Source organism: Haliotis rubra, unplaced genomic scaffold (genome assembly GCF_003918875.1).
Source record: "Haliotis rubra isolate DU_JTF1 unplaced genomic scaffold, ASM391887v1 Scf23, whole genome shotgun sequence".
Classification (NCBI taxonomy): domain Eukaryota; kingdom Metazoa; phylum Mollusca; class Gastropoda; order Lepetellida; family Haliotidae; genus Haliotis; species Haliotis rubra.
Genome location: NW_025766336.1, coordinates 506,628 through 529,867, shown reverse-complemented (window position 1 = coordinate 529,867; position 23,240 = coordinate 506,628). Strand labels below are relative to the sequence as shown.

At 39.2% G+C, this 23,240-nt stretch overlaps 1 protein-coding gene across 1 annotated transcript; it reads right to left on the bottom strand.

Annotated features, from left to right (window-relative positions):
• Positions 1-1,290: 1,290 nt before the first annotated feature.
• On the bottom strand, positions 1,291-20,143 carry LOC124277899 (glutamate receptor U1-like). Its single transcript, XM_046713625.1, has 12 exons — positions 20,098-20,143; positions 18,389-18,585; positions 15,909-15,988; positions 13,641-13,758; positions 7,841-7,981; positions 6,199-6,360; positions 4,764-4,864; positions 4,450-4,540; positions 3,835-4,153; positions 2,704-2,921; positions 1,873-2,138; positions 1,291-1,534 (listed from the first exon to the last, which is right to left on the bottom strand). The coding sequence occupies exons 1-12, from the start codon at positions 20,141-20,143 to the stop codon at positions 1,291-1,293; spliced, it is 1,983 nt and encodes a 660-aa protein (XP_046569581.1).
• Positions 20,144-23,240: the final 3,097 nt, after the last annotated feature.

Below are 23,240 nucleotides of genomic sequence, written 5' to 3'. Positions count from 1 at the left end.
ACGAGATTTAAATATACCCCTTTCCCAAACAGACTGTATCTGTTTTTTGTTATATTTTGTTTATTGTTTGAGACAAAATATAGATAGTTTTGTGTAAATAATAGAAATGGCAATGAATTACGATCCTCAGTAACAATTCAGAGTTGTCTAATACTAGACCAAGTCCATCGTCAGCTTACATCTTGGCACTTTGTCGAGACAAGGATTGAAGAATCAACGAGTCAAGTTACATATGTCTTTCTAAATAGTCACAACGAAGTCCATTCAAATTACATACCTGCAATTGAGCTGTTAATACCATGAGCTGGTCAGCTGCTTATAGTCATATTTGGAGAATGGTTTGTTGGCCAAATCAAAGTAGAGTTCCAAGATTAGGTAGTCACAGAGAGATATCGCCAGACCTTACATGAGGGACCTGGGGCCAACTGTAGTATACATTGTACTAGTTACTAGTATACATTGACATGACCCATCGAGCGGCTGGACAGGATGACCGACCTACTTCATGTATTCCGCTCACTGTAGTCTCCCTTGTTGTACCACGCTGTACATGTGCGCATCTTGAAATAATCACTAGTTGTATTCACAATACCTGTTAAACCGTAAAGGCGAAGACATTCTCTCAAAACTCTTGTAATTTGAACTGAACACAAACTTCAAGGCAACGGTTTGAACCAAACGAAACCTGAGCGTCAACTCCATGCTCATGCCAAGTATATATAACAACTGGTTAATCACCATTCGAGTAACTTCAGAAGATTGTGTTTTAGTGGTAGATGGGCTGGTGAGGCTTGGTATAAGGGAGATAACTCTAGAGAAGCTACTGTCACTATTCTTAACACCAAAGATCAACCAAAACGACTGTATGTTGTTGGATGTATATATTTGGGAGAATGGCACAACAAAAACAATAAAGTTAATAAACGCATATACCAAACATTATACAAACGTCAGCAATGACAGTCGGTTCAACAGAATCCGCACAGAACAGGCACTCCGCAGCTCGAAGTAATGTTGTTCTGGGAAAGCACCTCGTCCGTCAATGCATGTAACATTATCACACGGATTGCACAATACCTGCATGTAGCATATGGCCTGACCTTTACATCAGTTGACTGTTCGGCCTGAATACACCAATCTATGGTACGGTGGTAACAGATAACGATTTTATTGCATGACAGCTGTTCCTTTATTTTTGCTCAGAACTTAACACAGTGAAGTCAGCTAAACGTATTATTTAAACAAACAAGCTCAAGGAACATGCTGGGCTTACTGATGCAATCGTGTTGGCTAAGTATCTTTACATTTAGCGGTGTTCCTTTGTGGCATAATTTCAAGGAAATACGTCTCTCCTAGCAGCACCATGGCGGCAACAGATACACCGACGGCGATCGCTGCCAGAGCACTGTAGTAGTCATGTATCTGCAGTGCAGAAACGCCAACAGCTATAGACTTGTCGGAACAGGACTCCTGGGTTGGAACCCACTTCCCGTACCATTTGGGATACAGTCCCGTATCCATCACAGACAACACTCTGGAATGAAAATACCGACAATAAAAACATAGTCATAGTCAGACAATATTCATGTTATACGGCATAGGATTCATGAATTCTGTGCAGTTAGTATTCAATCTTCGTGACGTTGATATATACATAGCAGCAATATCTGTAACTCCCAAGGTCGCCCTTGATAAAAGTACATTTCTGTGTTTGTCAGTGTTGTGGCGGTGGATCAACCAAAGTGGTAAACGGCTGAGTCGCTTCCGGCATGTTAGATCACTTGACGTATTTGGCTCCTAGAAACATGAAAAAAACGGGTGTAGTGTCGTGTTCTAGGGATCTTGAGAAGGGCAAATTGAAGATGTACTTACTCTGGGTAGAAAAGTCTCGCTAGAGGAGAATGCAAAGGAAATGGCATGCTTGATGTAGTTGGTAGGAAGCCTTCCTTCATCTTAGCGAGATTACACGTGCCATTCATGATAACATCAGAAGCAACATTTGACTGGATGTATGCAAAGTTTCCCTCATGCAGCCGCTGCAGCTGGTACAGATAATCTCCATCTCCAAACTTCGGACTAGCAGCATGTGTTTTTTCTATTTTCTTCCATATCGTTTTCAGCGTAGTTTGATTGGAGCTCTAAAGAAAACGAGAGTTGGATTTGTTACATCGTAGTGGAGTTTTCTGTTGTTGTGACATCTAGGAAAGATCATCTTGGAAGATGTTATTACTCTAGTTAAGGGGAGATGAGATATGTCACCATAATTATGTAATTAAAGCACAAGTAATTCCCTGGTAACATTTGTACCTGAAACGATTGTGTATCTCTTTCTTAATTACAGCACACTTTTAAAAAACTTCAGCGGTAAAGTATTCATTGATCAACAATCCTTGGGGTCATGGGCACAAATAGTCACTAAACGCAAGTGTGGTGACATCAAATGTTTAATGTTAAAATATGTCTCATCGTCCGTGGCAGTTTGATTTATATCGACTTATATCCTTATCATCTGTCACATTAAGAGCTGATCATGACATGGACAAAATAGCATTTAACTATGTTTGGCAACCAAAGAATTGAATATCGCCAGAAACGCTGTCGGATCGCATGAAATGATTTGTCACATCATTGTGTCGCCGTGGACAATACTTTGAGAGATATTTTCTTAAGATTAGTTAATATGTAATTTCATAAAATGCTGACCATTATAGCCAAACTAAGATAACTCCCAACAGGTGCCCCGACGTCATAGACATCCTGGTTTGCCAGCTCCTCCAGGGTGCTGAATGGGACGACTGTTCTACTGACTGCGAGGAAGGCCATCAGGTTACCTCTGTAGACAGCCACCATGATGAGGCAGAACAACCACCAGCAGCTGAACAGAATCCGTCCGGAGTCAAACACAGGTATTTCCTCTGAGGCTAAAATAGTCACGAGTATGAATATAATGAATGTATATAGACCTAGATACATACATGTACAGTCAAGGACGTGCTCCTACCGAAATGAAATATTGACCCTTTTCGCACAGTATTGTCAAACGCGTGTATATAGTTACGTCTAAAGTTCTAAACTTGAGATGTGATAACCTCGATATATACATATACGTATTGTACTTATTTACATTTTGAAATTTAAGTTTTAAGGAGTAATGTTGATAATAAATATACACATTGAAACAAGTATCGCAGCACCCCATCATTTCATAGTATCAATATGTTACCAAAGGGACCTATCCAAACTTAGATTTAACTTTTTATCCAGATAAATTGATCCACAAGGAATAATCAAATAGCAAATCTAATTACAAAAGGGACAAAAAGCTGAAGTTTATTCAGAGAAGCAAACCTGGCATAAATTAACTCATTTTGTAGTGTTGGTAACTATGGTCGTATGGCGGTATCAAGTGCAGTCATGTTGAATATTCCTGCAAAATTCGAGCACAATGTCAATGATATAACCTCCGCAAAATGCAATAACATCCCTGACGTTGAGGTACTATGTTCCATTCTTGATGGATGGATTGTTCTAATACATCAGGTTTTTGTACTGGAGGATCTCTGTGGCGTACTGTACGAACCATAATATCCCAAATATGCTCTATGGGATTGAGATTTGCACATGGTATCGTGCCGTAAGAAGAGTTTACTGAAACTTGATATTTGCTTAATGTAGGGTACACGTAGGGTCAAAATAATCATACAAACAGCTATATAGAGGTTAAAACTCGTAGGTGTTGTGATATGTTTCCATGTGTTTATAATATCATTTGTTCTAGTCTACAGGGTAACATCGATTGGTTTCCTGTCGGAACATCATGTATTCAGCACTCACACTGATGCAGTGGGGGCTTGATTCCCACCATAAGGCCATTAGAGCAAAAGTCTTTTCTCATTGTTCGCACATCTTTTGATTGATTAGGGGTTAACCTAAGCAAACACGAGTACAGCAATCCCACGACGAGCATCACAGCAACTCCAACAACGTAGACCTCCCATTTGAAGCAAGAGATCAACACTTTCCATGTCTTGTTTTTATCCTCCGATGTTTTATACATCACTGTTGAGTATTCAATGAGTACAGGGTACGTGAACTCCATCACCTTAGCACGTTCAACGTTAAAGGCATAGGGAACAGAACACATGTCCGCCTCCTGGAATGACACAGTGAGTGATAGAATCAGCATTGACATATGTACATGGTTTAGGCTCCTACGTATGTCAGAGAACAAACATATATGAAACAAACATATCAAAATCCATAAACGATTTCTCCAGCATCCACAACATCTGCAATGTGGCAGTGTCACGTGTCAGTTCACTCATAAATACCGAATGTCGGATCAGATTATAAACAGACTTAGCATTTGTAGCATCATCTACACTTTTGCAGGCGCCATGAAAAGTCTCATAGTTCCCAATGCACCCTGCCTCCTATACAAATAGTTACCTCTCTCTGGAGCACCCCTACAATTCCCGTCCAATTGCCGTCTTCGGTCTTGTGACCCCACAAGTTGTCTTGGGGCTCGGTGTACATGTAACTGGCAACAAATGGCAGTTTTTCACATATTGTGATACATTTCAAGACATTTTGAAAATAATAAATGATTCAGAGCATTTAGGTTTTGCTGTGATAATATTTGTTTTCGATATTTCATCAAACAAGGATAATGTTTTACATATTGGTTATTCATGTTAGAATGGTTACCAACTGATGGCGTGAACCTACGGAACCCGATTCGCAAATGATCAAGAAACAGTCACCTGAAATTGAATCGTCTTGAAAGGTAGTTCATGTATTCACCGGATATACCACTATAGTCAATGACGTCACTCCCTCGCTCCTTTACAGAGAAGGGCTTCCACTGTCAAATCAGATAGGAAATTACAAATAAGTGTGTTAGTACTCTGTATGAACTAAACTGCTTTAGCTATTTTATATACAGTCATGTTTTAACTTCACCTGTGGTGATGAAACTATAGAGGTAACTCATGCGTATACATATCTGGGTATTTGGTTACAGGAACATATAGACTTGCAATATACAGCTAAGGCTATTGCTAAGTCAGCTAGTTGAACCCTAGGTGTTATTGTTTGTAAATTTAAATCTGTGGGGGGTATGAATTATGAAGCTTTTACAACATTGTACGATAATTAGTTCAGCCAATTTTATCTTATGGGTCTGCGATATGGGGCACAAAAAAGATTAGTTGTAATAGGTTTGTAGGTTTTTCTTAGGAACGGAAATAAGACTTTGGCAGTTAGGGGGGAAATGGGTTCAAATTTGGCTTTCTAATTTAACAAATCAACGTATTGAAATTGTTCCTTTTGGAAAAGGATTTCTTCTGAAGGCGATAACAGGCTTCCACATCCTATTCAGGGATGGTCTGTAACAAAAACATAGGATTGTATGGTGGGAAAGATGTTTCAGGATTTACAATTGCCTTTAACTTCTAATTTAATTTCTTTGAAAAGTATGCTTATTGATAAATTGAATTGGATAAAACAACTTTGGGATGATAGGGGAATGCAAATGGTAACTAGTTAAGGAATGACCGTCTTTTTAAAACTTCTCTTAGCACTTCTTATTATGTTACTGCAGTAAGTAACAGGACCCATAGAAGTTATTTAGCCAAATTTAGATGTGGCACACTCCACTTAGAAATAGAACTTGGTCGTTTCAGAAACCAAATACTCAATTAGATCAGCGTATATGTAAATTCGTAATCGTTCTAATGTTGAGGACGAGGCACATCTTCTTATCGACTGCAATTTATATTCTGCTTTGAGAACACCAATTTTGAATCTGCTAAAATCCCAAATTCCAGCCAATTATCCATTTCAAATCAAACTATGTTTATCATGCAGTGCGACGATATATCGAATTCCATAGCTGCACTTATTACAACTATGTTTAAACGTATATTATTCACCACTCCCACCTCAATTGATATCTTAACTTGATGCTTTATCTGATATCTTAAGATTGTATATTTAGGGGTTTTATGTACATTTTATTTTAGAACTCATGGTGTTTTTATCATTCATAATTGAATTTAATGGCAAAGGTGTCTAATAGGCCCTAGGGCGATTGTTACTTGTTACTGATTTCTCTCTCTCTCTTTCTCTCTATATTATGAAAACCCAGTAATTAATCACGGAGAATCAGAGGGTGCATCATACTAGGCGTAACACTACCTCAAGCGCCACAACTATAAGGTTTCTTCCATTGAGGCCGTATCTCGTATTGGGGAAGAGGGTTGAGTTGTTCAGCCTGATAGTGCTGCCGCTGTCAACAATATCCCACTGTCGACCTTCCTTCACCCAAAGGAGGGTGGCAACCTCCTGTATCGTTCTATTCTAAAACATGGAAAGTAGCATTGTCACGGATCAGTGTTCCTGAGATCAGGGTGTTATGAAATAAGTATAAAGTAACACAGGAAAAGTGGTGAACTTTACAGTTTCAGTAATAGCAGCAAACGGAATCTAAAGCATCCTCGATAATCTCCAGGGTATACGGTACGATCACTCTCCACTATACCCTGGATGCATCCACGGCTTGGCCCCATGATTATATTACCTCCCTTGGCCGGCGTCTACCTGTCAGGTGTCTACGCTGGGAAGTTGAGCGAACTAATCACAACTCACTTTCGCTTCTTAAATTATCTAACCGTTTACACTTGGCAACACAATTGATGCAGAGGTACTCTGAAAGAGGAAGAAGGAGTTCTTGCATATATTTTTAAGTTTCAGATCTGTCAATTTTTCTGTATTATTTCCCCAAAACTCTGAGTGGCACTGCGAACAAACCTTCACGACTGCGACCGCTATCTTTGTTGACACTGGCAAAGGCAGGTAATATAATAATGGGGCCAAGCCGTGGATGCATCCAGGGTATAGTGGAGAGTGATCGTAACGTATACCCTCGAGCTTATAGAGGATGAATCTAAAGACAAACAATGAAATGGATCAAAGCCCCAATCAACGATGTCATCGATCACTGACCATGTCAACAAACCGTGAGCAAATACACAAGCTGATTAGTTGACCAACATATACTATTCACACTCTGCTAAGAGTCAAATCATGGATTCAACAGAAAACTATGATGTCGGGTGAAATTGGTTTAAATATCTAAGCCTATTGTAAGCATGGATCCTAGGTTTCAGTATGTCATTGCATCTTGTGGACCCCATACCTGCTATTGACAGGTGTTGTATATTTGTCAATGATATATATATATAGGGAATTATCGCTAGAAAACAAGAGGGGAGCTATATCGGTTGCACAATAATTACGTTAGGCGCCAAAATATAGATATGTGCACCAGAAATTGTCCTTTATGTGATCGAAATATAGAGGATAAATAGCATGATTTATGTATGTGCATCTTTGATTTCTACTAAAATTACATATTTATCAAAGACATACATCGATCATGTGTATCTGCATACATTGCCACAAACCACTCTGTACAAATCAAAGAAGAATTAATTTGTTCAAAACTGTTTATATTGCCACTACCACTTTTGTAAATTGTTTTTGTATCTTGACCAAGGAACTTCACATTGGTTGATTGGCTATCATGTCTCCTGTTTTTAGATGCACTCTTTACTATCTTATACTTTATGTTATGTTACGCGCGTCATTTCATGTGTCTGGCCTGGTGTCGACCGCCGTGATATTTCTTGAATATTACTGAACTTCACTCACTCATGTGCCTAGCGTGCCGTTTCAGACAAAAGCAGGGTTATTCTAGAATATGTTTGGAAAAACTGGAGATAACGAGAATTGTTGTACACAGACGTGAAGGCGAATACGATCGAAGAGATAAACCTACCTTGTTATGGCTCAATGAGATAACATTGTCATACGTCACATTTGTGACAGCAATGCCCGTGTCATCCTTTGGAATGAGAATCCACTTGGAGAAATGTCTTAACACCGACTTCTTGCCGACCTTTATATCAAGCTCCAGCCCCTAATAAAGAGATTTGTACGTTGATCCATGTGAGTTAAGAGTTTAAGTAACATTGGCAATATTTCAGCCATATCGTGACTAAAAACAAGTTATAATTATATTATAGATAAACGCAAATTATAAAAACCTGTTGGCGAAGGACAATAATAACAACTAGAATATCACATATATAAATGAAAAACTAGTAATTAAATCTAAAACATTTTAACTCTAGAGTAAAACACAATATAAAAACAGACTATAGATTGCCAACAACTGAAGGTACTGGAGGGCCATGGAAACTTACAGTATGTTTGCTTCCTCCATGGTCCCTAGCTGGATTTACACCATCCCTTCAGCCGTTAGCAATCTAGACAAATCTAGCCATACATTAAAAGAACACATATTCTACGATTAAAACAGTTTATATTTACTTTGCATGGTTTAGGACTACGTACCCTCTCAGAAGGAAATTATTTTTACGATACTTTAACCCTCTTTGAGGATACAGCCACAAACAATTTCAGTTACTAATTTAAAGTTCCAATCACAAGACATATATCTATTTACAATACATATTAATCAAAACATTTTAATTAGTTTTCAACTGTTTTTGCACTGAAATATTTATCCCTTGTGACGGAAAAATCAATGCAGGACATGCTTGGCCGTGATTCTCTCATCACAAGGGATACAAAATGGAGGATCCTCACCTTTCAATATACATGTATATTCATGACTGTGTATACCTGCTGTGGTCAATGCGACATCGTCGCATAATGACCTCTTCACATCTGCACCGACAACCCAAGAAGGTGTAACCGGTAGATGGTATAATTGCATGTAATTTATTTATACCTACACGTGTGTCCCACTTCTTTTGCATTAGATCACGGAAATAAGATCTAATGACGGCTTTGTAATCGGAGTATGGGATCAGAAGTGGTGTCACATATTTATTGAGTGCTGCCTTAGCAGCAAAATCGGTTATTGTGTTACCAGAAATTCCAACTGGTTAACCAACAGAAGACGATGTCGAATTGGCCAGTAGCAAGATCATTATATAACTCGTATATTTCAATTAAAATAAGATGTTTAACAGATACTTTTTTAATAGCCTGAAGGCACGAAGGAGAGTCAGAAAAGGTTATATATTGTTTATATTATACTAGGGGGTGTTTGTATTTTAAATCTGCTAATATGGCGTTTGCTTCGGCTGTGAAAATTGAGCTGTCATCTGGTAATCCAGAAGTTATTGTTCTGGATCCAATGGAAGTGGCGGAAGCATCCTTGGATCCATGTGTAAATAGGAATTTGTATGTATTATATTTACTTTTTAATTGATTAAAGTCTTGTTTATATTATATTATTCGTTAGTTTCTGATTTTTTAAACGTTGTCAGTGTTTGGTCGATCCCGCGACTTGTGGCCTCACTTGTTACCAAGTTGCCAAGGAGGAGAAGACAGAAGGCAGCTCAATACCGGCAGCAGAAAGGAAAGGTTTTACTCTTATTCCTAGAGGCGGAACAAGAGAAGACTTCTGTGTGTACAGATCCTCATAGAGGGGATTAAAAACACAGTTAAATGCAGGGTTAGAATTGTTTGAATATACTTGTGTGATTCATTGATTCATTCCTGTCAACAGGAGAAGTTCTAAAAGACCAAGACAAAGTCTTAGACCTTGGTGGTGGACTGTGAGTGAGTGAGTGAGTTAATATTTATCGTCACATCGGCAATATTTCAGCCATATCGTGATGGGAACAGTTTATAACTACATTAAAGATCAATAAAGCTGGACATTAAAAAACCTGTTGACGAAGAACAGTAAAAATACTAGTGTATCACAGATATCCATTTAAAACTGGCAATTAAATCTAAAATATTTGAACTATAAATGACAATACAATATAAAAACAGGCTAAAGACTGCCAACGACTGAAGGTAAATCACCATACTAGGGACCATAGGGACTTACGGTACATTTGCTTCCTGCATGGACCCTAGCTGGATTAACACACACACACACACACACACACACACACACACACACACACACACACACACACACACACACACACACACACACACACACACACACACACCTCAGCTGTTATTTGGTAGTCGAGAAGATATTGTTCGTGATCTAATGACAGTGGCACATGCCATCATCCTTGGACCCATCTGTAAATACGGATTTGTATGTATTATATTTATTTTTTAATTTATTATATTCTTGTTTATATTGTAATTCATTAGTTTCAGATTTCTTTACTTTGTCAGAGTTAGGTCAACTTCAGGCCTCAACAGCTGCCAAGGAGGAGAAGGAAAAAGACGGGAAGGAGATATATTTTCATGCTCAATGCCGGCAGCAGAAATGAATGGTTTAATTCTTATCCCAAGAGGCGGAACAAGAGAAGACTTTTGTTGTATAAATCTTCATAAAGAGGATTGAAAACACACTTAAATGCAGGATTAGACTCGTTAGAATAGAGTTTTTGTTATATACTGTAAAAGATAGTTCTGGGTCTTTATGCGGCTTATATGTTCTACAAAAGTGTGGACAATAAGTTTTGGACTTGGAAAATTTAAAGCCGTTTTCAAGACACCATTTATCTATTTTATTTAAACACAACTGTAATTGCCGTTCAATAGTATATATTTTTACCACTACAAGAAATATTAAAATCATCCACAAAAAGTGATCCATCGATTGAATCGTTTAAAACTTTGGATAAACTGTTGATCTTGATACTAAATAAAGTGACAGACAAAATACTGCCTTGAGGGACACCCTGATCCTGATTGTAATGATCAGACAGGGTTGAACCCACTCGGACTTGAAATTGCCTGTCTTTTAAAAAACTGTGATATAAAATAGGCAAACGGCTTCTCAAACCAAAATCATGTAAATCCTTCAAAATGCGATGCTTCCAGGTCGTATCATAAGCTTTCTCAAGATCAAAGAAAATTGATACAGCATTTTGTTTATTTACTAGAAAATAGCATTTTTCACAAGGGATTCTAATCGTACCAAAAATTTGGGAAATTCCCTGAAGTCCAAATTATATCCAAAATATTTAGAAGTGTTTCCAAAATGCTTCAAAAGCTGATAGTTTATATTATCAGCCCCTGTTGCTGTGTCATGAGCTTGCTCAGTGGCGGTATGTAGCTCATGTAGTGAAAATAGTTCATTATAATTATCACCATTGTCTGAGCTAAAACAATTAAATCTTTTCTTCTCCTGTTGTTTCTGAAACTCAGGGACATAACTGGATGAAGACGAATGCTTGGTGAGTGTCAGCAAGTTTGTTGGCCATGTCAGCTTTGTCAGTAAATACATTATGACGTCCTTCAAATGGTGAACGGTAGAAGTCACAAAGTCAATAACGGGTATTACCATCATGCGTATGAAGCACAGCAGTGCATCGACGACGAATATAGGCTACCAAAAGAGCATTGAAGGCCTATGGTATGGTTTGGGACGTGGTCACTGCCGTCTGGAACCTGTGTCTGAGATTATTCACCCGAATCTGTCTGTCCTGTCTTGGCGTCGTTACTCGGGGACGCCCAACACGTGTGTGGTCGGCGACGTCATTACTGTTTCCATAACAACTGACCAATGCAGATATCGTGTTACGATGGCATTGGAAATGTGCTGCCACCTGTTGTTGGCTCATGCCTGCTCGAACCATTCCAATGGTTTCGTGACGTTGAGCAGATGTTAATTTTGGCATGATGTGCATGTGAATTCCCATGTGAATTTGTGAACGTTTGAATGAGCAAAGATCAAGCTTTCGACAGTGACAGCAATTTCTGAGTTTCACAAGTTGTGTGCAGCTGCACAGGCTGCACGTGCAGTAACACATTGCAAGTCCATAGGCCACCATCAATGACGTCGCGTCGCCTGGCACCTGTATGAGCGTTTGATTGTCTGCAATACCTGCCATGTTCACACCTTTATTTATGTATAAAGATACTGTCTGTCTTTCTTTATATTTTCTGTGTGCACAGTTTCTTTATGTGGCCACTATACATAAGTTATTATCGGAAATGAATTCCTCAGGGAGTTTTACCTTTAGTATTAGTGTGGGCACTTAACCAAAGCGGACCGTTGAGGTCACCCATGATGATAAATGGCTTTGGACGCTGATCATATAGATTTTGAAGATCCGACTGTCGATCGTTCACGTGAATGTGAGGAGGAACTATTCTTCCGCCTGTCTTGTGAATTTTCTTGAGAATTACCTAGAGGAACCTCTGAAGTTGAAAGGATGGTAGGCGTTTTCCTGTTTAATTTCTTTGTTCCTTTTTCTTTGTTTGCATTGTCATTTGAAGGTTGAGAAGAAGACGTTTCAAATGAATTGCCAGACAGACTCTCGGTTTGTCATCGAGATTACATGTAGATTTAGTGACCGCAGGCGGAGGAGACTGAGTGACAGCTGCGGCTGTGGGTAGAGTGGCTAACACTGCAGGTTTCTCTGACATGCAATAGAGGATGTTGCTACAGACCGTGTAACTACAGCAGAATAAGTGATATTCGACGGAGTTGATGTCTGTTTTTGAGAACAGCTTTTTTGCCTGAAAGTATGAAATACTTTTTTCACACTTTTTGGGCTGTTTTTGCCACAAGGGGCATGACCTGGATGAAGGAGGATGCTGGCCATCATAGTTCGCGCATTTCTGATCTTTCTGACAATCTGTACCCTCATGGTGTTCTGCACAACGGTGACACACCACAGAGCTACGACAAGACTGTCCGTGGCCGAACGTCTGACATGTAAAACACCGGAGTCGATTGGGGGATATACACCTCCGCTCCGATGTTGAAATATCCTGCTTTAAGTACTTTAAGTGGAGTACGAGCAAACGTCAAGACATAGGAATTGGCGTTAACGATAACACACTCTTTCTTGACGGTAAAACGTTTCACAGCCGCAACTGCTTGTTCTTTTAGCTCTGTAACAATGTCCTCTTCGATCATGTCAGCAAGACATCGAGCTTTGTCACGAACGATGGCGCGACAGGAATTAAAGGTCTGTGCACAGACACAGCAACTTCGATATTTGCAAACGTTTTGATTGACAAAAGATTCAGAGATTGCTTCCTCCGTGCACACTCGAACAGAAGCGAGCCACAGGGCAGACGGATGACATTCGTCACTTCCCCACAATTTCCAGAAATTGCTTTAGAAATAGCGAATGGATTTAATTTTAACGGAAGTTTATCTTTTCCCTCGATTACAAGGAATCGAGCCCATGAAGCAACATTAGGAGATAGATGACTGGTAGACTGATCAGTATCATCTATTCGTCTATTCTTTTCATTACGATTCGAACCAGGTAGTTCTAGATCCATGATGGACTGACTGAGTATGGTTTTACGCCGCTTTTAGCAATATTCCAGCAATATCACGGCGGGGGACACCCCCATGATGGAATGAAAGGATTCGGCACCTCTGCTTCCGACGGAATGTCAACAAGGACAGTGTCACATAGCACCGGATGAATAGCAACATGAATAACATAGGCGGATCCAGGGGTGTGGGGTGTGTGCAGGCGTGCGCACTGAAAGAGCATAGGTACACTTCCGATCAAAGTTTGTAGGAAATCGTGTGACAAATATTCCACCACTTCTTTCTTCATATCCTCAATATTTCTGAGTCCCTTTTCATTTGTTCTGACCTTCATTAGTCCCCACACATTCTCAAGAGGGTTGAGATCTGGGCTGTTGCCAACATTTTCGTCCGACAACCACTGTTCTGTGTAGCTCGCGGTGTGCTTTAGCGTTATCGTGCTCGGGCTGTTGGAAGGAGGTGATCATTTAATATGTCAACATATCGTTCCTTCGTCAAATTTCCAGTGAAAATACACAACGTCATCACTCCACGTGATGATATCCCGGAAATTCCGGGCTGGTTTGAGCGTTGGTCGACAGGTTTCACGGTATCTTTTGTCCACATTTTTACACAGTTCGGAAAAAAACAGACAGAACTTTCATCAGAAAAGTAAACATTATATCAATCTAGATTTTCATGAGCCCTACACCAGCTTAAACGTCTTTCTGTTTGTGCATCTTTCATCAATGGTGAGGGAATTCCGCGCTTTTTCACCCAGTTTAGTTTTTGTAATTCTTGTCTGAGGGTTTCATTACATACCTGAGGACATCCTCTATTAATCATCTCATTTCTGCTATTCTCAACGATTTTCAATTTTCTCCGACTCTCAATCTGACCAAGTCGCCGCCGATCCGTAGTACTGAACTTCCTTGGCCTCCCTGCCCCTGTCTTGTGCTCCATCCCAACTCCTGACTGAATATTCTTAGTACTGTATACTGTAGACAGAGGAATGTCATGTCTACGTATACCAGCTAACTATTTTGCATTTGTCACACCACTTTCAAAATAATCTAGAACCAGCTTTCCTCTGCGGTCAAATCTGCCATGTCAACAAAGGAAGCCGTCTACTACACCAGGGGAGGTAACTCTTGATGTAGTAAGGTTCATTCTTAAGCCTACAAGAGTTGACTCCCATATTGAGTACATTACTGCATAATGTAGCACCTATTTTAAAATTCAATTATCAGTATCAGGAAACAAAGGTTTTCTCAATAATTTCTGGGAAGACTGTATATTCCTACCGTGAAGAGGACTTTTGAATGCATGTGGTACATGCACATATATTTTATCCATGACTAGACCGCCTCCGTGGTGAGGTGGTTAGAGCATCCGCCCGGAGAGCGGAAGGTCGCGGGTTCGATCCCCTTAAAATATGGTACTGGTTGGTCCATGCCTGGCGCTCGGCATTAATGGGTACAACAAGGACTGGTCGGCCCGGAGTCAGTATAATGTGTCTGAGTGGGGTATTCATGCTTCACTGCGGCATGGTATCTCAGTGGGCTAGCACTATAAAACCAGCTTAAGTCTGGGCTAGTACAAGCAGCTGCACATACACACGCATGCACGTCGTCATATGAGCGAAATATTCTCAAGCACGACGTTAAACCCAATTTCACCTCACCTCACCTATCCATGACTATAGTTTGTTCAATACATATTTTACATACATATACATTCCTGTAGTGGCACGATATCATTGAAAGCATCTGTTACACATTTATTGTCCTTCCATGGCAAGAGCTTGTTGTATAGCCCTATCATGGAAAAAAAGCATATGGTCCTACCGTGGCAAGAGCTTGGTGTATAGTCCTGCCATGGCAATAGCGTTTGTGGTCTTACCATAGGAAGAGCTAGTTAAATAGTCCTGCCATGGCAATAACGTTTATGGTCTTACAATATGAAGAGCATGTTGTACCGTCCTACCATGGAAATAATGTTTGTGGTCTTACCATAGGAAGAGCATTTTGTATAGCCCTACCTTGGCAATAATGTTTGTGATCTTACCATAGGAAGAGCTTGTTGTATAGCCCTACCTTGGCAATAATGTTTGTGATCTTACCATAGGAAGAGCTTGTTGTACAGCCCTACCATGGCAATAATGTTTGTGGTCTCACCATAGGAAGAGCTTGTTGTACAGCCCTACCTTGGCAATAATGTTTGTCGTCTCACCATAGGAAGAGCTTGTTGTATAGCCCCATCTTGGCAATAATGTTTGTGATCTTACCATAGGAAGAGCTTGTTGTACAGCCCTACCTTGGCAATAATGTTTGTGGTCTCACCATAGGAAGAGCTTGTTGTACAGCCCTACCATGGCAATAATGTTTGTGGTCTCACCATAGGAAGAGCTTGTTGTACAGCCCTACCTTGGCAATAATGTTTGTGATCTTACCATAGGAAGAGCTTGTTGTACAGCCCTACCATGGCAATAATGTTTGTGGTCTCACCATAGGAAGAGCTTGTTGTACAGCCCTACCATGGCAATAATGTTTGTGGTCTCACCATAGGAAGAGCTTGTTGTATAGCCCCATCTTGGCAATAATGTTTGTGATCTTACCTTAGGAAGAGCTTGTTGTACAGCCCTGCCATGGCAATAATGTTTGTGGTCTCACCATAGGAAGAGCTTGTTGTACAGCCCTACCATGGCAATAATGTTTGTGGTCTCACCATAGGAAGAGCTTGTTGTATAGCCCCATCTTGGCAATAATGTTTGTGATCTTACCATAGGAAGAGCTTGTTGTACAGCCCTACCATGGCAATAATGTTTGTGGTCTCACCGTAGGAAGAGCTTGTTGTATAGCCCCATCTTGGCAATAATGTTTGTGATCTTACCATAGGAAGAGCTTGTTGTACAGCCCTTCCATGGCAATAATGTTTGTGGTCTCACCATAGGAAGAGCTTGTTGTACAGCCCTACCTTGGCAATAATGTTTGTTGTCTAACCATAGGAAGAGCTTGTTGTATAGACCTACCATGGCAATAATGTTTGTGGTCTCACCATAGGAAGAGCTTGTTGTACAGCCCTACCATGGCAATAATGTTTGTGGTCTCACCATAGGAAGAGCTTGTTGTACAGCCCTACCATGGCAATAATGTTTGTGGTCTCACCATAGGAAGAGCTTGTTGTACAGCCCTACCATGGCAATAATGTTTGTGGTCTCACCATAGGAAGAGCTTGTTGTACAGCCCTACCTTGGCAATAATGTTTGTTGTCTAACCATAGGAAGAGCTTGTTGTACAGCCCTACCATGGCAATAATGTTTGTGGTCTCACTATAGGAAGAGCTTGTTGTACAGCCCTACCATGGCAATAATGTTTGTTGTCTCACTATAGGAAGAGTTTGTTGTACAGCCCTACCATGGCAATAATGTTTGTGGTCTCACCATAGGAAGAGCTTGTTGTACAGCCCTACCATGGCAATAATGTTTGTGGTCTTACCATAGGAAGAGCTTGTTGTACAGCCCTACCATGGCAATAATGTTTGTGGTCTCACCATAGGAAGAGCTTGTTGTACAGCCCTACCTTGGCAATAATGTTTGTTGTCTAACCATAGGAAGAGCTTGTTGTATAGACCTACCATGCCATGAACGTTTATGGTCTTACCAAGGAAGAGCTTGTTGTATAGCTCTACCATGGCAATAACGTTTGTGGTCTTACCATAGGTAAGACCATAAACGTTCATGGCATGGTAGGTCTATACAACAAGCTCTTCCTATGGTAAGACCACAAACATTATTGCCATAGTAGGGCTATACAACAAACTCTTCCTATGAAGATCACAAACATTATTGCCAAGGTAGGGCTGTACAACAAGCTCTTCCTATGGTGAGACCACAAACATTATTGCCATTGTATAGCTCTACCATGGCAATAACGTTTGTGGTCTTACCATAGGAAGAGCTTGTTGTATAGTCCTACCATGGCATGAACGTCTATTGTCCTTCCTTGACAAGAGCTTGTATAATTGTTGCTACTATGTGGCAGTGTTTATAGACATTGTTGAACCTTGCTTCATTTGTATTATATTGTTTCTGAATAGATTCAGTAAAGGGTAATGGTGTGTTTTATGGTGTATTATGTTTCGACTGGGATTCAAGACAGGTGTGGATTATTCCAGTGTTGTTTTGTCCACATATAAAAGGGACGTGCTCTTGTCTCGGTCATCTCACATAAGTCCTCCTGAGAGGATACGTAAGTCCCAAACACTTTCCAAGTCAATTTCGCTCAACCATACTTTTTAATCTTAGTATTTTTCTTATCTTAAATTTCAGCTAAATCTTCCTATCATCGCCTGCGGCTGCAGGGATGATGTAAATCCAACTAGGGTCCATGCAGGTAGCAAAAGTAATGTAAGTCCCCATGGTTCCTAGTATGGTGATTTACCTTCATTTGTTGGCGATCTATAGCCCGTGTTTTATATTGTATTGTCTGCTTTAATTAAAATGTTTTAGTTTTCCAGGCTAGTTTTATATACACATCTGTGATAGTCTAGTTATTTTACAGTCCGTCGATGACTGGTTGTTTACCTACTTGTATTTATTGTGTATGTCCAACATTTCTCGTCACTATATGGCTGAAAAATTGCCGAGGTGACGTTATATTTTAACTCACGCACTCATCTCACATAATATCTCACGTTACAAGAAGACCAGCAGTTGTGTGAAGATCACCTTTTGCTTTGGATATTTGGAACCTGCTATAATCACTGTCTTTATATTGTACAGCGTAGCTTTGAATTTGTACTGTCACTTTTGTAATGTAATTCCTTTTTTAGGGAGATATAAACATACTGAATTTAGAATACAAGTGATAATTATGTCACATTTCTGTGTTGTTTGTTAGTTTCGCATCGAGTTCTATCACGGACTGATTTCCATATAAATAACTTGGGAATCAACACGTTATACTGCTGTGACAAGGTCCTGTATATTCCGATCGTGACACTTGACGCGTGACTGTGATACATATGTTAAAACTTATCGTGGCAAATACTCGTTATATTTATCTGGAATGCATGTACTTACTCGTATATTCTTACCGTGGCAAGAGCTTGTTGAATACATCTGGCCGAGCAGAACAGGACAAAGTTGAGCGTTCTCCGCATCATATCAATATTCTCCTGCTGGACCAGGCTGTCAATAACTGATGTCATGTCATCCAGAAATGCATCTTCTCCCATAAACTGAACTTTCGTACTATGCGTCAAGTTACCAATGAGTTTGTATAGACAGGAATCTGAAGTGTGCAGGTTCAAATGTAATGGTCACATTAATAATAAAGCAATCTATATATGAAGGTTATATAATGTAAAACATTGTTTTATTACGACTACTGCAATATTTGAAAGGCTAGACTTATGTTTTTATTCATGGGCAATTAACAAAATATTTTTAATTATGCATATTTATCACATTATACGTCAGGACATTGAACAGTATACAGTTTCAATATAATGCATACTGATATTATCAATTCGCGTTCTCATTCAAAAGCGTTTGCATTTGTTTTTATTTGTATTTGATTTCCATATGTGACGGACATTCCGTCAATATAATCATATAATTGACATATATTTAACGAATTGATGTTTATCGACTCTATACATGCGCCATATGAAATAATTTACAAATGGGAAGTGTTTAGAATATATACTAATATATTAATATCGCATGCACGTTTAATCTAAAATAAAATAAAAATATAATCAATTACTTCTTTTTCTTCTGAACAAATGATGTCGTTCCTGGATGATTTAAACTCTGATTGTCTTATTTGCACGCAATGACATTTGACGATATCACATGCCCACGCGGTGAAATACCTTTGTTGTATATTTCCGATTGTATTGAAATGTGCGAAACGTTGTTATTTTACAAAACTGTATGGAAATCAACCGAGCAGCAAAAAAATATATACCGCCTTCGTCATTTTCGCAATCGTAAAAATGTATTTTTATTTAATTTGATTATGTATCGAAAGTGTAAAATACATTGGTTCAAAGTAAAATGGGTAGGAAATCAATCAATTTGCAATACAAATTATCACCGTGTAAAAGTATTCATGATTTGCTGTCTAGGAATCCTGGTCAGTATGTTGTCTGTATATGATGTATCAATAATTAAGGTATTTCTATTTGAAAATTTCAATCAATCTTTATTTGCACTTAAGAGGCCACAGGCCTATAGTACAGGTATACAGACAATATTATTATTAGGCAGTAGAGAGTACATTTCTTCTATGAAGAAAGGCTTGATACAGAAACATTGACAATTTTTCTAGATGTTCCTTGCTAGAATAGGTTAATAGAGATAAAAATATATGATTATTATGATGTACAAAGTAACATTTCTTTATATACTTATTTCTCAAAGTGTGATAGGCTGGACAGACACAAAGATAATGATATTCATCTTCATTAGATTCAAATCACACATTTTACATATTCAATCTTCTTTTTTTATTCCAGTATATCTACCTGTTTCTATTAACAAATCATGGGATGAGCAACGAAAAATGTTAAAATCAAAACAGCCTTACAGGTACTTTGCACAAGCACGTGTTTAGTGTATTGCTGTATTGTGGTGTCATGCCATTGTTCTATTAGTTTATCATCTTCGTAATTCGGAAACATAAAATATGATCACCCCATGACAAAACTACGACAGATGTTTCATTTATGTATGATGTCATCTTAATTTGGGAAAACACATCGAACTTTAATCTGATGTAATATGTGAATCCTCTTACCTTGTTCGCCATCATACATAATGTAGACAGTCTCCATCTCTTCCATTAAGATTATGTTTGAAATGGTTGTCATTATGTGGCAGTCAGCGTCTGGTAGATTTATGTCTGACAAAACAAACCTTAGAATTATGACAGCGCATGGCATTCTTTGCCTGTACTTCGATCTGTCCCTTTCTTGTCAATATTTGCCTGGTTTTATTTTATATTGAGAGATTGATTATCCTTGCCGTTGTTCTGTTATCATCAACCGAGGGAACAATACAGGTAGGACATTATTAATAGTTTATAGTTTGTGTATTATGTTCTGATGACTTCAACAGTTGCTGGTCTGAGAACCACAAACAACAACTACTACAAGAAACTAAAACAGAAAGGGTCAATACCAATGAACACAAAATCAAATATAAAGTGAGCGAGTGAGTTTCTTTAAGCCACTTTAAACGGTAATTCAGTAAAACAGAAGGGGGTCTTTTTATTGTAACTGTGGCAAAAGTGTCTGAGTGCATATCATGATGACATTTGTTTCTCAAGATGAAGTTATGTAGAAACGGTAGAAGGTATGTCTCTTCTGACCACAGAATAAAGCAAGTTTTCCATTATTAAGGCTAGTTGCCCCATAATTTTTATGGATTTGGTTTGAATTTAAGGATAACTGAAAGAATTCATGCGTTGTACATATGTAGTGGCTAACGTCGTTATATACATGCAGGTTGTAGTTTTATGAAATGATATAAACACTACCAAAGTAAAGTCATCTAAGCAATGTATATAATCTAACCTACCTGACTTCCAGCGTGTCTGTGTCACAACTCTTGCCGTTGTCACACAATGGACCAGGATACCAAGAAGCAATGGAAATAGCATCTCTGGAACAAGCAGACGCGAATACTAAATACCTTCTTGTCAGACTGTTTATATAGTGCATATTAATCAATAGGACACACTTGGAACACAAACGTACATATCACATGTGTGTTCTTGATGATGGCCAGGTTTAATGAGAATCGTATTTACCTTCATATATTCTTTTGCAACCAAAGAGCTAATGGTAGCTTATTGCAGGATACTTATTTGTCTTTTCCGCTAACCAGGTGGTCTGTAAGGTCATTAGCTGAGTAGAACTGGGTAATTGGTGCGCCTGCCAAATGAGAAAGATTTAGCAATAATATGAAGAGCGACAAACTGTGGCCGACACTTGAACACAGTAAAGAAGTCTGCTTATTCATACACAATTCACCAACACTTGTCATTTGTATGATTTGAAAAATGTTTCTGATATATGTTTCTTATGTAATGTAATTCACAAACACTTGCAAATGCATGATTTCGAAAGGTGAGTCGCTTGAGATATTGTTACCATTGAGGGAACTGAAATTTGACAATGGCCACACATAATAGAAGATATAAGTCATTATATCAGTAATGTTGAACTGATAGCCTTAAGTAATCACATGACAGGACACATCGTGTGGCCGATATATTGACCAGTTCTGTCACCATACAGGCATGCAGGAAGTCGAACGTCGATGGTTCAATGTTGACGTAGTCGTTTGCGAGACTTCGGCCAACTACCAGACTAGCTGTACAATGCGTCTGGTTTTGTCGATTATCTGATCAGGTTTCCCTGATTGATCATGTCAGTGAGGTCTTGTTGGTGGAGTAATTAAGCCATAAGGTGCCGGTCATTTATCCATATCCATACATGAGTTCCAGCGACGTGAGGATGTGATAACTGGCATTTATAGATACTGCTAGTGATTATGGGACCTGTCCTGTTGGGTTTAATGTTTAGAGGGGATAAGTCTGAAAACAAGGGGACAGAAGTTCGGTTAGTATGTCGGGGCATGATCACTCAGCATAGCTTGGGAAATAGTCTCAATGTTCTGCCTTTCTTACACTCTCATACTTGAAACAGATACACCCTCACACAATGTGAAGAGAGTTGTTCTCGATGTATTTGATAATAGTGACTCTTATGCAACTTATGTTAGTTAACGTCACAAACCTACACTCAGGTGTCTGTCAAAGAGGTTAGATTTAAACCATTTTAAGACTGTGTCCGCAATACCTACGTCCGAGTGAAGACTGGGAGAGGGTTATCTTGTGCTGTATCAAATGCAGCATTTAAGTCCAGGGTTACTAAAAGGACTGCGTTTCCGTCGTCTACCGCTCTTCTGATATCGTCTAGCATCCTGGCAAGGGCGGTCTCCGTGCTGTGCTTGGGTCTGTACGCCGACTGGAAGCGTTCTTGCAGTTTGTGGAGTTCCAGTAGTGAAGAGAGACGGTGACAAGCTTACTGAGATGGCAGATTGCACACAGGCCGGTAGTTCTTTTAGGCTTCTTTGTCCAATCAAGGTTTCTTCAGAAGTGGCTTGACAATTGCTCTTTTTTGGTTAAATGGCATTACACCTGATGTCAGACTGCTGTTTACAAGTCTGGTAAATGCTGGGAGAAGAATGTCAAGATTTTCATAGACAGCCTTTTTGAGATTGGGTCCACTGCGATTGATGTTGGCTATTCCCTTTCTCATGAGTGACATCACCTCTTCCTCTGTGAATGGCTGAAGAGTAGTAAGGTTGTTCTCATGGAACATGGTAACATGGATATTTTCCTGTCGAGAAAACGAGTCATCCAACTCTTTGCGGATTATAGCATTGGCACAAGTTATTATTGGGCATGGTCCGGGTATAGACTACATACGAAAGTACATTACCTTAGATTTATCCTCATTATCTTGCATATTGATATTAACAGACCAGCTACTAAGGCAGACAGATAAGATTTGGAGATCCGACTCCGATTCCGCCCACGGAACGACATCATCAGGGTATATTAAAATGTATGTGTGCACTTTTCTCCAATATCAATGGTTCGTACATATAGAGGAATGCGACGATGTCGTATTGGCCACACAGAATATACTCATGAATACCTATTGAAAGGTGAGGATCCTCCGTTTTGTATCCCTTGTGATGAACGAATCACGGTCAAGCATGTCTTGCTTGACTGTGTTGAATACTCCATCACAAGGGATAACTATTTCAAAGCACGAACTATTAAGGATCTTTTTAACAATATAAGTTCTCATTTAATTATTGCATTTTTAAAGGAATTAGATTTGTTAACTGATTTGTAAATAGATA